The sequence below is a fragment of the Clupea harengus genome, chromosome 21 (genome assembly GCF_900700415.2).
Source record: "Clupea harengus chromosome 21, Ch_v2.0.2, whole genome shotgun sequence".
In the NCBI taxonomy this organism is placed as follows: domain Eukaryota; kingdom Metazoa; phylum Chordata; class Actinopteri; order Clupeiformes; family Clupeidae; genus Clupea; species Clupea harengus.
The window spans coordinates 18,594,982-18,609,998 of NC_045172.1; the positions used below are offsets into that span (position 1 = coordinate 18,594,982).

At 40.4% G+C, this 15,017-nt stretch overlaps 2 protein-coding genes and 1 long non-coding RNA gene across 5 annotated transcripts; all 3 read left to right on the forward strand.

Moving 5' to 3' along the window:
- Positions 1-428: 428 nt before the first annotated feature.
- Positions 429-4,523, forward strand: LOC122128592. The gene is made up of 3 exons (XR_006151470.1): positions 429-508; positions 1,276-1,383; positions 4,500-4,523. It is a non-coding gene; the product is annotated as an uncharacterized LOC122128592 (long non-coding RNA).
- Positions 4,524-4,716: 193 nt separating this feature from the next.
- LOC105905615 (CD209 antigen-like protein E) lies at positions 4,717-6,296 on the forward strand. The gene is made up of 4 exons (XM_031559051.2): positions 4,717-4,855; positions 5,129-5,283; positions 5,597-5,712; positions 6,081-6,296. Exons 1-4 carry the CDS (start codon positions 4,825-4,827, stop codon positions 6,247-6,249), a joined length of 471 nt encoding a protein of 156 aa, XP_031414911.2. The 5' UTR covers positions 4,717-4,824; the 3' UTR covers positions 6,250-6,296.
- A 4,702-nt stretch (positions 6,297-10,998) lies between these two features.
- On the forward strand, positions 10,999-14,764 carry LOC116218239 (CD209 antigen-like protein E). Of its 3 annotated transcripts, XM_031559048.2 has the most exons (7): positions 10,999-11,126; positions 11,905-12,012; positions 12,395-12,481; positions 12,677-12,739; positions 13,016-13,170; positions 13,486-13,601; positions 13,969-14,763. In XM_031559048.2, exons 1-7 carry the CDS (start codon positions 11,072-11,074, stop codon positions 14,135-14,137), a joined length of 753 nt encoding a protein of 250 aa, XP_031414908.1. In that variant the 5' UTR covers positions 10,999-11,071; the 3' UTR covers positions 14,138-14,763. The 3 variants fall into 3 exon arrangements, with proteins under 3 accessions (XP_031414908.1, XP_031414910.1, XP_031414909.1); XM_031559050.2 differs by lacking the exon at positions 12,395-12,481 and having other exon boundaries at positions 13,969-14,764; XM_031559049.2 differs by lacking the exon at positions 12,677-12,739.
- Positions 14,765-15,017: the final 253 nt, after the last annotated feature.

Genomic DNA, 15,017 nt, shown 5'->3' on the forward strand with positions numbered 1-15,017 from the left:
AGAATCCATAATGTATAGTACTCTGATAAAACTGCACTGCCACCCCACAGTTGGGATGAGCAAGCACAACAAAGCAGCTTCACGTGGTTAACTGTTCAGAATTCTTTACAGCACCGGATGTATTGTAGCCTATGTGTTCTTCTGAGGCGCTGTGAGCCCCAAACCCCAAAGGAGTTTTTGCTGGGCAAGACTATGATCAATTTGCTTAACGTTACGTACTGTATAGGCTAGCCTACATAATATCAAACAGTTTTCATTGGGAAAATCAAACTCGTTGAGGGGTAGGCTTGTGAAATGCAGTCAGAAGACACCATGGTGGTAGAAAGAAAACAAATCTCACCGCAGCCTCATCATGATATAAAGGAGTGTGTGAGAGTTTGGTCCTTCCTTGTTTCTGATGATAAGTGTTCACACTAGTCAAGCAGTCTCACTCAGTGCGTTTCCCTGTGCATCATGGACCCCCTCTATGGAAATGTACATGGGAATAAACCTGATGAGCGCCACAGAGGTATGGGGACTTTTATTGTTTAAATGTGACCATTTAGGTTTTCTTGTAATATCGATGTAGACCATGGCAGTCAGAGCATTAAATTCATAAATTAATCTTCACCATCTTGTACTCAGTAGGCCTGATCCATAAGCTGAAGGACTGTTAAACACAAGAAAAATATTTATAGACAACGGTCAGTTAGATGTAGAATGATAATGAAGCATTTCACTTCCTTTCTGTTAATACAGGAGGTGTTCAGTTTAATTTCTTAGTTCACAAACTCACTGCAGCCTTAAAGTATCATTATGTAACAATTTTACATTAAAATAACACCTTGACCGTATACCTGGTGCACCAGGCGTGCTGTGGCAGTGGCACAGAAGCCATTCTTTGTATTACAAGTCAGTTATTTTAAGGTAAAATTGTTACATAATGTTACTTTAATTGCACTGAAGTAATATTGAACATATAAAAAAACCTCATATAATTTATAACATAAGCAAAGAGGAAGGCTTATTCTGAGATTTACATACACTCAGTTAAAAAAGGTTATATAGCTTTTCTCACAGTAAAGCCCTTGAAGTGTTTACCATTACACCTCAGAAATTGGTCCTGTTCCTGGTATCCTTCCGGGTTACTCAGCTTGTCAAATGAAGTTTTACAATTCTAAACAGTAGGCTTATTAAGGTAGAATTAATTTAGTTTGAGGTAGATCTATGTTCCATATGCCATTTGTTTCTAAGAGTATACCCTAGTGAAGATATTGACCACAATTTTATTTTCAGGTCCAGCCTCTCAGACGACCGTATCCACAAAGGCCCTGATTCCACTACTGATAGTTGGACTGGCTCTGCTTTTCAGTCTGGCAGCTCTTGGAACCATGACATATCTATGTGAGTCTTATATATAAATATATATATATGAGCCTTATTTATGTCATAGTTGTTGTATATTTAGTGGTTTCCTGACTAGCTGCACATTTGTTCCTGCCAAAAGTCAGTTATAGTTCAAATACTCTGGGCTACAGACAGTGCATGTTGCAGCTGTCACCAGCCAGTTATGCGCTGTTGTTGTATCCTGCTGCTCAGGATGTGGTTGGGCAGTTGTTATATTAGTTAGGTTATAGGTTGTTGGGTACGAGTACTTGCATATGATAGTGAGAAGATTGGCCACTGATTGGCCACTGTGGGAAGTCCCTAACCAATAGCAGAAGGACTTTAACATATTTTCCTGTGTATCACTATAACATTTACATTTACATTTAGTCATTTAGCAGACGCTTTTGTCCAAAGCGACGTACAAGGGAGAGAATATTCAAGCTACGAGCAATATAACCTGGTGTAACAATAAATAAATACTACTTTACATAAGAAATATAACAAAATGAAATAAAAAAAGAAAGAAAGAAGTGCAGAAATGTAACTGCTGTAATTGCAAGTTACTAGTCGAAGTGCCAGTTAGGACGGGAAGTGCTCTCTGAAGAGTTGGGTCTTCAAAAGCTTCTTAAAGGTAGAGAGGGACGCCCCTGCTCTGGTAGTGCTGGGTAGTTCATTCCACCAACGTGGAACTACAAATGAGAATAGTCTGGACTGCCGTACTTGCACAGACGGCAGTGCCAAACGACGCTCACTAGAAGAGCGCAGCATCCTGGGTGTAACATTTGCCCTTACAAGAGCATTTAGGTAGGTGGGAGCAGAACCATCAAGCACTCTGTAGGCAAGCATAAGTGACTTGAACTTAATGCGAGCAGCTACAGGCAGCCAGTGGAGGTCAATAAGAAGCGGGGTAACGTGTGCCCTCTTCGGTTGGTTGAACACCAGACGCGCCGCCGCGTTCTGGATCATTTGTAGTGGTTTCACCACGCAAGCCGGTAGGCCCGTTAGGAGGGCGTTGCAGTAATCAAGGCGGGAATTCACCAAGGTTTGCACCAGCAGCTGGGTGGCATACTGGGTTAGGTACGGCCTGATTTTGCGGATGTTGAATAGCGCAAAGCGGCAGGACCTAGAGACAGAGGCAATGTGGTCCGTGAAAGTCAGTTGGTCATCAATAATGACCCCGAGGTTTCTTGCTGTTTTGGATGGAACAAGAGACAAGGAGTCAATATTGATGCTGATGTTGTGGTGGATGGCCTGTTTGGCTGGAAAGACCATCAGTTCCGTTTTGGCCAGGTTCAGCTGAAGGTGGTGGTTTTTCATCCATGTGGATATATCAGCAAGACAGTCCGAGATCCGCGCCGAGACAGTGGTGTCCTCAGGAGGGAAAGACAGAAACAGTTGAGTATCATCGGCATAGCAATGATAGGAAAAACCATGCGAGCGGATGATAGGGCCCAGCGAAGTGGTGTAGATGGCAAAGAGAAGTGGTCCCATCACCGAGCCTTGGGGCACCCCTGTGGTAAGGTGGTGAGGTACAGACAGCTGACCTTGCCATGACACATTGAACGAGCGCCCAGTGAGGTACGATTCAAACCAGGAGTGTGCCTTGCCAGAAATGCCCATACTTGACAGTATGGACAGAAGGATGCGGTGGTTGACTGTATCAAACGCAGCTGATAAATCAAGCAGGACGAGAGCTGAGGATTGAGCTGCTGCTCTAGCTGTTTTCAAGGCCTCTGTCACAGACAACAGGGCTGTTTCGGTGGAGTGACCACTTTTGAATCCAGACTGGTTTGGATCGAGGAGATTGTTCCTTGATAGGAACTCTGTGACCTGTTTGGAAGCTGCCCTCTCAATGGTTTTTGATAGGAGCGTGAGAAGTGAGACCGGTCGATAGTTTTCCACCTGAGTGGGATCGAGAGACGGCTTCTTGAGCAGCGGTGTTACCCGAGCCACTTTAAATGAAAAAGGGAATGTTCCAGAATTAAATGAAGCATTAATCACCTGTGTTATTGCCGGTAAGACGGCAGGCGATATGGCTTGAAGGATATTGGATGGGATGGGGTCCAGCGGGCATGTAGTTGGACGGCTACCTGTTAGGATTTTGGAGACCTCACTCTCGCTGAGAGGGGTGAAAGAAGGAAATGATGAGCCATTGACGGTTGCGCCCTTAGGGGGGGGAGACAGTTGGTCGAACTGTTTCCCGATGGCTGCCACTTTCTCTGTGAAAAAGGAAGCAAAGTTATCAGCAGTGAGGTTAGTAGCTGGGGGAGGAGGAGGAGGGTAGAGCAGAGTTTTGAAGGTGGAGAATAGTTTCCGAGCGTCAGTTGCACCGTTGATCTTGTCGTTGAAAAAAGTCTTCTTAGCAGCAGTGATGCTGGATTCTCAGGAGGCCAGCAGTGTCTGGTAGCTTGCAAGATCGTCCAGTGCTGCAGATTTGTGCCACTTTCTCTCAGCCGCTCTGAGATTGGAGCGCTGCGTTCGGAGGGTATCACTCAGCCACGAATGAGACTGGGTAGAACGAGCAGGTCTGGTGGAAAGTGGACACAAAGTGTCCAAGCATGAGCTCAGAGTGGAGCAGAGTGATTCTGTGGCATCATCGACACCTAGTGAGGAGAAAGTGGATAAAGGTGGAAGAGCAGAAGAAACCAGAGAGGAAAAGTGGGTGGGAGAGAGGTTGCGGAGGTTGCGCCGGAACGAGACCATCGGAGGGGGGACAGAGGGTTGCTCAATGAGCCGAACATCGAAGCGAATGAAGAAGTGGTCCGAGCGATGCAGAGGGGTTACCGTTAGGTTGTCCGTGGTGCAGTTCCGAGCAAGGATGAGGTCAAGCTCTTTTCCTGCTTTGTGAGTTGGAGGAGTGGGGACCTGTTGTAGGTCGAACGAGTGAACCAGGGTTCAAAAGTCAGCTGAGTTGGGATTGTCTAGGTGGATGTTCATGTCGCCAAGGATGAGTGTTGGACACTCCTGCTCAGGGATGGATGACATAAGAAACATGGCACTATATTTAGCTTTAAAATACTGTTATAATATTGTTATACTGTGAAACTTTACTCCTACTTTTAAATGTGTACTTGTAAAGTGTAAAGTATCTGATATAAGACTAAAATGCAGATACATGTGTCCATAATTAGATACAAACAAAAGAAGTGATGAACAAAAGAAGTATGCCTTGCTAGATGCTCGGTGTAAGAATCTGTCAGCTGATTTGAATGACACTGGTGAGTCTCCCCACACTGCATAATGTATGTTTTCAATCAGTCTGAAATTATTGTGCTACGAATTGTCTTTTGTTTGTGATAAAAAATAAATGAATAATCTATCATTCTATTCGATCAGAAATGCATGTGTACCTTGAAAGTCTCTTTAGTAGTACAATATCAGTTGTAAGACATAAAACATACATTATAAACATACACAACTTCAGTTTTCAGGTTTGGCCTTCTAGATGAACAGCACATGGATTTGTTGGCAACTCTCAATGACTCAAGTGAGTTTGGAGACACTGCAAGTCACAGCTAAAGAGTTATTGTGTTGGACTGAATGTGTAATTTATTTTAAATCTGTATTTTGGACATTATTGCAGTCGATTTCTGCTCATCACAAAACTCGTCATATTTGTAACTCTAGTTGTGAATGGGTTATCCGGTAATTAAATCAGTGGGCAGAAGAAGAGACAGAAGAGGTAAACCATGGGATACTATCAAGCAAAGTGACAAAAGCACAATGAGTACTAAGTGACAATGCATTATTTTCCTGTAAGCTAAATGTGGTTGTAGAGTTTGTCCTGAGGGCTGGATCCATCACAGAGGAAAGTGCTACCTGTTCCCCTCTTCCAAGAAAAACTGGGAACAGAGTCGAGACCATTGCATCACCTTAGGGGGTCACCTAGCCATTGTGAATGATAAACAAGAGCAGGTAAACTGGATGTGGAGGTGGGGAATATATAGCCTATATGTATATGAATGATTGTGTTGTCGATACTACTACAAGCCTATAACTGTGACAAAGTAAATGGCTTCCATGGCTTCCAACTGATAGTATTAGAAAGATTTTAGTCAGAACCTCCACAGCAAAAGACTTATGCTTCCCCCTTTCCCTTAAAAAATGAAAAGCATTCAAAATGAAGATAAAAAAAGAATACAAAAAAAACACAAATACTTGTCTATATGATTACGGGTACAAAAGTAATTTCCTCTTCCTTAGTAAAGACTGCTTGTTCTTCCATCAGGACTTTCTGGTTGCAAAATCAAACCAAGTCTCCCACTGGATTGGACTGAATGATCTGGCAGTGGAGGGACAGTGGCGTTGGGTGGACAGCAGCTCTCTCAGCGACACCAAAGCTGTGTAAGACACGCCTAAGGCAATTGCATTCATAACACACATAGATACATTATAGTCATAGATTATAATCACACCCATGGTAACACTACTGCAGATATTTTTTTATCAGTTCCTGTCTTGCCTTGCCACAGTTTCCTGTATGGTTCCTTGTGAGATGTTTCATTTTAATGGTTCATGGCCAGAGATCTTGTCAAATATAATTTTGCTGTTAGTTTGGTATTAGAAAAGAAATAGATACTCATTAATCCAGCAGATTCAGAAACTCAATTCATTTAAAGTGTTTGACTATCTCTCCTCTCCCATACATACTCTTCAGGCATATCTCTCACCCATGAAAAAAACACTCATTAATGATCACTGTCTTTTCAAAGTTTCTGGTTTGATAGATCACACCTCAATGGAATAGATGAGCCAGATAACTGGAAAAAAGAGGATCCTTCAGGGGAGAACTGCGGCTGCATTTCCTTCACAGGAGATTGGCATGACAATTCTTGCAAAATTATGAAGAAATTTGTATGTGAGACACTTGCCACTTATTGAGATGTAACTTTTTTCAGAAAATGAAATTAAATATTTTACTATGAAAATATGTTGAAAGATGATGCTGATTTGTTCGCCATTTCGTTTCACAGACCTACTTTGCAATATGCTAAAAATAGTCAATTTTGTGATGCTAAAAAACTGCAGGTGTGCATATGTGAACAATTGGCATGTTTGTTGTCATGTAAATGTCTCTACTAATCTGCAAATTGATACAAATCTAATATGTGTGATATTGAGAGAATGCTTCTTCCATAGACAAATAATGAATATAATCAGAACAGTTGGGAGGCTGCCCCTCCCCTTTTAAAATGTTTCTGTACGCACCAAAATGATGCATGAGTTTTCTTTAAAAATTCACTCAGGGTCCCAGCTGCTGTAACATTTTTTCGCCTCTGTAGCCTACTGTCATCAAGCAAACATTTAAGGGTGTCTGAAGACAAAGATGAATATGAGTTTATGCCCTTATCTAATCCTTCTATAATCATTGTCTCTTAAAGTTGTATTTTTGTTGTTGTAAATATAAAACTGCTTCTAGGTCAGGCCTACATCTGAAGAATAATAGTTGACTATGTGTCCTCTTTGTATACTAATACATTGTTTCAGTTTGTATGCATTGACAATGTAGAGGGAAATGGAAAAAAGGGCTGTAAAGGAAATCACATTGTGTAACATGCACACAGTAAAACTGATGGATACTGTATATTTGTCATGCATTCAGAGCTTGTCATGTCAACAAGCAGGATTTTTATCTTTGCCAAAAAACAAACAGTTTCCTGCACCTTTAAACCAAATCTGTAGCTCAGGTCTTGGTTGTAGATACCATTTTCATAAAGTCAAGCAAATCAAAACTTTTCTTCTCGTCTATGAATTCTAGGCTACTATGTGACTTCCAGACGCATTAGAAGTTATGACACGTCCGGCGCTAGGACCTCGACACTTTGTTGTGTAAGGAAGTCTTGCCGATTCATTTCTCCATGCTTGCTTGCAGCCACACAACTCAATTCGTACAAGGGCAGAGGAAACATTTGCTAATGGCCTTGTGAGGGACCGGACGGTCACCCCACGTTCTTTTAAGGATGTGGCGACTGGACTTGGTGGTGTAGGGGAAATACAGTGCAGGAGATGGTGGTTTTGATAAAATATTTATATTTATTTACAGGGGGGACTGTTAACCCCAACACAATGCACACAACATAAACACATATAAATCCCACAGATAACAGATACAGGCCAATTTTGTGCATGATGTGTCCCATACTGAACACACGGAATTTGGGGGAAATTTTGGGAATGCACAAAAGCATTTTTGTTTCTATGTTAGGACAGGTAAGCTAAGTGCATTTTAGATGAGACACCACACTGCCATGTTCCCATCCCATCCACTAGAGGGCGCATTGGTTTGCCTATCGGCGGGTCATTGGCTCTTTGGGATTTGTAAACAGCTCAGGTGAGCAGTGGCAGGGCGATGTTTTGGATGTAGGGTGGTTGCCGGCTCTCTCGTGGACTCTGCGGCTAGGTGAGTGATTATCACCTTGCCTGGGAACGTTTACCGGGAATTTGCCTAGCCACGGACTTGTGGAGCGCATCTAGGATGTCAGGTTAGGGTTACAATCCTCTGCTCTCTAAATGGGCAAGCATTTATGTGTCGACTAAATGTATTTCAGTTTACTGTAATAAACTTTATTGCTAACTATTTTGTATTTTGTACATTCTAGCACTGAAATGCAGATGTTGCACTGTGTGGTACAACACTTTGTTCTACATTGTTTTGGAAAAAATTAAATGAAATGAAAATGACGTCTATCTGTGTGTACGCAGTGTTTCATTTTGCACAAAATAATGTAGTGCAAAACAGGGTGGCTACATCCAGCATTCAAGTATTACTAAATGAGATAATTTCCCTCGATGCATGAACATTTTTGCTGCTAAGTGCAACAAGAAGAAGTGTTGAGAGAGAGAAGTGAGAGAGAGAGAAAGACCGCTGTGTATGGATCATTTCACCTTTTCACATCGATGGGGGTCACTGTGGCTGGCCTTTTCTCAGTTTCTTTCAAGAAATGCTCTTTAAGATTTTACCACTTCTGCCTGCTGGCTGATGGCTAGTTATTAAGAGTAGAGAGCTAAGTAGAGATATGCAGGCTTAAGCAGGTAGACTTCTGCTTTTGTTTCTTTATCAAGACCCACGTTCTGTACCTGCTTGTACTGTATGTCACCTGTTCTCCCTCTAGTATTTCCCTCAACTGGTATGAACAGAGTCCATGACTGACACCTCCCCAGCCAGCAACTATGTCATGGTCACTCACTCTTTCTTTACCTTCTACCTGGCTCTCTAAGCACTCTCACTCACAAGTGAAGCTACAATTTACATCCACCCCAATTTCATTTACAGTATAATTTCTCAAATCAACTTTATCCCCTTGACTTACCAGTCTTTGCTTTAACTTCTGCACTCTGAGTCCTCCTTCTGTGTTAAGATACCCTTTATTGCCTCTTCTGATGCAACGGTACACAGTTTATTTGGTACGCCCCCCATGGTTCAATACACACATGTGAACCACGGTATTACGGTACGCCTGTCAACATCCTATCATTTTCAAAACTTGCTTACTGCGCTGCTGACTACATGCACGTTGTACATTCAGATCCACAGAACATCTCTGGAGCCTATCAGAATTAACCTGGAGCGCCATCAGCGCTCTTTATGTAAATATGAGCTGGAAAGTAACTTAAAAACAATTCTTTGAGTTTCACAGAAGCAATGGGGATCGGTAGTCAGGCACTTTTCAAATCCGCTGTGTGGGAACATTTTGGATTAAGCGTGCTTTACGATGATGAGAGTAAGAAGACTGTGAACAAACAAAGCACAAGTCTGCAGACATTGCTTCGTCAGTGTCGGCTCCTCAGATGGAAACACATCTAACATGATATCACATTTATGTCGCCCTCACCCAGCCGTATCCCTTGCAGGTGGAGCAAGGAGAGTTCACTCCTGGCAAAAACACAACCGTCTATCGCTGCTGCCTTCCATCAACAATTTGTGACATAAAAAAATAATAAAAGCAGTGGGAGTATTCATAGCCATTCATAGTCACTCCACTGTTACACCACTATAGGCCTATATAAAACTAAAGTACATTTTTAAAATAAAAGTTTTGGTGTCAAAACATTGAAAACCTACAGTGGACAATTGATTTGTCAGCAGAAAAGCTGACCAGACCTCAAGAGCGCTCTAATACCATGGCTGTGTATATATACTGTATGTATATATGTATGTTTTGCACAGGAACTAGAACCGACTGCTCAGATGTCTCTGCCTGATAGCCTTCTGCATTGTTTGCTAATGTTTGCACATGGCAGTAGGGTCAGATGGACAGTTCCTCACTCAATACCTAAAACAACACAGTCACTGCACACTTTTAGCAGTCACAGTGATGAAGCTGATTTCAAGATCACTTTCAGACATCTTTCATAGAATCTATAATGTATAGTCCTCTGATAAAACTGTGCTTGCATCAGTATTCAGTGTAGAGGTCCTTTGTGAAACTGGAACATTCAAGTCCAAAAATGTAATTAGTTGAGCAGATGACTATGAATTAGAAACACTCACACAATTCAATAAAGCTTAATAAGTAGAACTGTTTTGCCATGTTGTAAATTAGTTCATACATGTGGATTGTGATAATTGACTCTAGTTTATTTTTTCAAGTTATGGAGTATTCGCTCATCGCTCATTGAGTGTGTTCTTCCTGGGCTCTGATGATAATCAGTGTTCACGGCAGTCAGAAGTAGTTTCTGCAAATAAAACTGATGACAATCTTCAGAAAGGAGTGTTGGAAGGCGCAAACATGCAAACTTCAGATCCACTATCAAATCCATGAAGATATCCTCAGCACATATAATACTGAAATGTAAAGCAAGACATTGTTTCTTCTCTAATATCAGACGTGTGTCAACAACAGTCGAAGTTAACAACCCCCCCCCCTTCACAGTTGGCACCTGAACATCTCTCTGTTAAGTGCAATGAGTTTGCATCTTTGTTTCCAAAGTCAAAATGTATAATATCAGGCAGAACATATCCTCTCAATTAGGCCTACTAACAACTCAACATTTGGAATTGCCAGCAACAAACAGAGGGGAACACTGTATTTTCTTGCGGAAATATATCTTTAGTGCCAATAAAGACTTTTGTCTAAACAGTCAAACTTAGCATTTGACAAGTAAGCTTAATTTACCTCTTGGGGGAAATGAATGTCAATCAAATACAAAACAACCAAGTAGCCAGCAACCCTCAGACATATTCTCAAAGAAGTGGGAGTTTTTAGTGTCTTAGTGTATTATTGTTATGAACTATGAATAGGTGCCTACCTAACTACAGGTGTTACGGATCTACTGTGGTTCAATTTAACTGGGGATGAGCAAGCACAACAACGCAGCTTCACGTGGTTAACTGATCAGAATTCTTTAAAGCACCACATTGCATTATAGCCTATGTGTTCTTCTGAGGCGCTGTGAGCCCAAACCCCAAAGGAGTTTTTGCTGGGCAAGACTATGATCAATTTGCTTAACGTTACGTACTGTATAGGCTAGCCTACATAACATTAAACAGTTTTCATTGGGAAAATAAAACGCGTTGAGGGCTAGGCTTGTGAAATGCAGTCAGAAGACACCATGGTGGTAGAAAGAAAAAAAATCTCACGCAGCCTTGTGACACACTCATCATGATATAAAGGAGTGTGTGTGAGTCTGGTCCTTCCTGGTTTCTGATGTTAGGTGTTCACACCAGTCAAGCAGTCTCACTCAGTGCGTTTCCCTGTGCCTCATGGACCACCTCTATGGAAACGTACAGGGGAATAAAACTGATGAGCGCCACAGAGGTATGGGGACTCTTTTATTGTTTAAATGTGACCACTTAGGTTTTCTTGTAATATCGATGTAGACCATGGCAGTTAGAGCATTACATTCATAAATGAATCTTCACTAGCTTGTACTCAGCAGGCCTATGTTAGGCTACATATTTTTATGTTCATTATAAGTAATTTATATACAGTTATTATTTTGCAAATCCATGATTTGAAGGACTGTGTTAAAAACAAGAAAAACAGTCAGTTAGATGTAGAATGATAATGAAGCATTTCACTTCCTGTTAATACAGGAGGTGTTCAGTTTTCTTTCTTAGTTTCACAAACTCACTGCAGCCTTAAAGTATCATTATGTAACAATTTTACAGGAAAATAACACCAAGTCAGTGTACCACCAAAATGATTTTGAAGCTGTTATTTTTAGGTAAAATTGTTACATAATGTTACTTTAATTGCACTGAAGTAATGTTGAACATATAAAAAAAACTCATATCATTTATAACATAAGCAAAGAGGAAGTCTTATTCTGAGATTTACATACACTCAGTTAAAAAAGGTTATATGGCTTTTCTCACAGTAAAGCCCTTGAAGTGTTTACCATTACACCTCAGAAATTGGTCCTGTTCCTGGTATCCTTCCGGGTTACTCAGCTTGTCAAATGAAGTTTTACAATTCTAAACAGTAGGCTTATTAAGGTAGAATTAATTTAGTTTGAGGTAGATCTAGGTTCCATATGGCATTTGTTTCTAAGAGTATACCCTGGTGAAGATATTGACCACAATTTTATTTTCAGGTCCAGCCTCTCAGACGACCGTATCCACAAAGGCCCTGATTCCACTACTGATAGTTGGACTGGCTCTGCTTTTCAGTCTGGCAGCTCTTGGAACCATGACATATCTATGTGAGTCTTATATATGAATATATATATATTTAAGCCTTCTTTATGTCATAGTTGTTCAGTATATTCAGTGGTTTCCTAAATTGCTGCACATTTGTTCCTGGCAAAAGTCAGTTATAGTTCAAATACTCTGGGACAGTGGTGCTCAGGATCTGTGGCTGGGCAGTTGTTATATTAGTTAGGTTAGGTTGTTGGGTACGAGAGGATTGACCACTGATTGGCCTCTGTGGGAAGTCCCCAACCAATAGCAGAAGGCTTTATATTGCTTTACAACACTGTTATAATATTGTTATACTGTGTAACTGTACTCCTACTTTTAAATTTGTACTTGGATGTAAATAATCTGATATAAGACTAAAATGCTGATACATGTGTCCATAATTAGATGCAAACAAAAGAAGTGATGAACAAAAGAAGTATGCCTTGCTAGAAGCTCGGTATAAGAATTTGTCAGCTGATTTGAATGACACTGGTGAGTCTCCCCACACTGCAAAATGTATGTTTTCAATCAGTCTGAAATCGTTGTGATACGACTTGTCTTTGGTTTGTGATTAGAAAAGGAATGGATACTCATTCTATTCGATTAGGAATGCATGTGTACCTTAGAAGTCTCTTTAGTAGTACAATATCAGTTGTTAGACTCAAACATTCATGTCTTCAACATCAGTTCTCAGGTTTGGCCTTCTAGATGCACAGCACATGGATTTGTTGGCAACTCTCAATGACTCAAGTGAGTTTGGAGACACTGCAAGTTAACACAGCTAAAGAGTTATTGTGTTGGACTGAATGTGTAATTTATTTTAAATCTGTATTTTGGACATTATTGCAGTCGATTTCTGCTCATCACAAAACTCTTCATATTTGTAACTCTAGTTGTGAATGGGTTATCCGGTAATTAAATCAGTGGGCAGAAGAAGAGACAGAGGAGGTAAACCATGGGATACTATCAAGCAAAGTGACAAAAGCACAATGAGTACTAAGTGACAATGCATTATTTTCCTGTAAGCTAAATGTGGTTGTAGAGTTTGTCCTGAGGGCTGGATCCATCACAGAGGAAAGTGCTACCTGTTCCCCTCTTCCAAGAAAAACTGGGAACAGAGTCGAGACCATTGCATCACCTTAGGGGGTCACCTAGCCATTGTGAATGATAAACAAGAGCAGGTAAACTGGATGTGGAGGTGGGGAATATATAGCCTATATGTATATGAATGATTGTGTTGTCGATACTACTACAAGCCTATAACTGTAACAAAGTAAATGGCTTCCATAGCTTCCAACTGATAGTATTAGAAAGATTTTAGTCAGAACCTCCACAGCAAAAGACTTATGCTTCCCCCTTTCCCTTAAAAGATGAAAAGCATTCAAAATGAAGATAAAAAAAAAAGAATAAAAAAACCCACAAATACTTGTCTATATGATTACGGGTACAAAAGTAATTTCCTCTTCCTTAGTAAAGACTGCTTGTTCTTCCATCAGGACTTTCTGGTTGCAAAATCAAACCAAGTCTCCCACTGGATTGGACTGAATGATCTGGCAGTGGAGGGACAGTGGCGTTGGGTGGACAGCAGCTCTCTCAGCGACACCAAAGCTGTGTAAGACACGCCTAAGGCAATTGCATTCATAACACACATAGATACATTATAGTCATAGATTATAATCACACCCATGGTAACACTACTGCAGATATTTTTTTATCAGTTCCTGTCTTGCCTTGCCACAGTTTCCTGTATGGTTCCTTGTGAGATGTTTCATTTTAATGGTTCATGGCCAGAGATCTTGTCAAATATAATTTTGCTGTTAGTTTGTATTAGAAAAGAAATAGATACTCATTAATCCAGCAGATTCAGAAACTCAATTAATTTAAAGTGTTTGACTATCTCTCCTCTCCCATACATACTCTTCAGGCATATCTCTCACCCATGAAAAAAACACTCATTAATGATCACTGTCTTTTCAAAGTTTCTGGTTTGATAGATCACACCTCAATGGAACAGATGAGCCAGATAACTGGAAAAAAGAGGATCCTTCAGGGGAGAACTGCGGCTGCATTTCCTTCAGAGGAGATTGGCATGACAATTCTTGCAAAATGATGAAGAAATTTGTATGTGAGACACTTGCTACTTATTGAGATGTAACTATTTCAGAAAATGAAATTAAATATTTTACTATGAAAATATGTTGAATGATGATGCTGATCTGTTCGCCATTTCGTTTTACAGACCTACTTTGCAATATGCTAAAAATAGTCAATTTTGTGATGCTAAAAAACTGCAGGTGTGCATATGTGAACAATTGGCATGTTTGTTGTCATGTAAATGTCTCTACAAATGTGTTGATTTGACTTAATCTGCAAATGGATACAAATCTAATATGTGTGATATTGAGAGAATGCTTCTTCCATATACAAATAATGAATATAATCAGAACATACGAGTATGGAGTTGGGAGGCTGCCCCTCCCCTTTTTAAATGTTTCTGTACGCACCAAAATTATGGATGAGTTTTCTTTAAAAATTCACTCAGGGTCCCAGCTGCTGTAACATTTTTTCGCCTCTGTAGCCTACTGTCACCAAGCAAACATTCAAGGGTGTCTGAAGACAAAGATGAATATGAGTTTATGCCCTTATCTTATCCTTCTATAATCATTGTCTCTTAAAGTTGTTGTTAAATTTTTGTTGTTGTAAAAATAAAACTGCTTCTAGGTCAGGCCTACATCTGAAGAATAATAGTTGACTATGTGTCCTCTTTGCATAGTAATACATTGTTTCAGTTTGTATGCATTAGTTGACAATGTAGAGGGAAATGGCAAAAAGGGCTGTAAAGGGAATCACATTGCATAACATGCACACAGTAAAACTGGTGGATACTGTATATTTGTCATGCATTCAGAGCTACATCATGTCAACAAGCAGGATTTGTATCTTTGCAAAAAAAAAAAAACAGTTTCCTGCACCTTAAAACCAAATCTGTAGCTCAGGCCTGGGTTGTAGATACCATTTTCATAAAGTC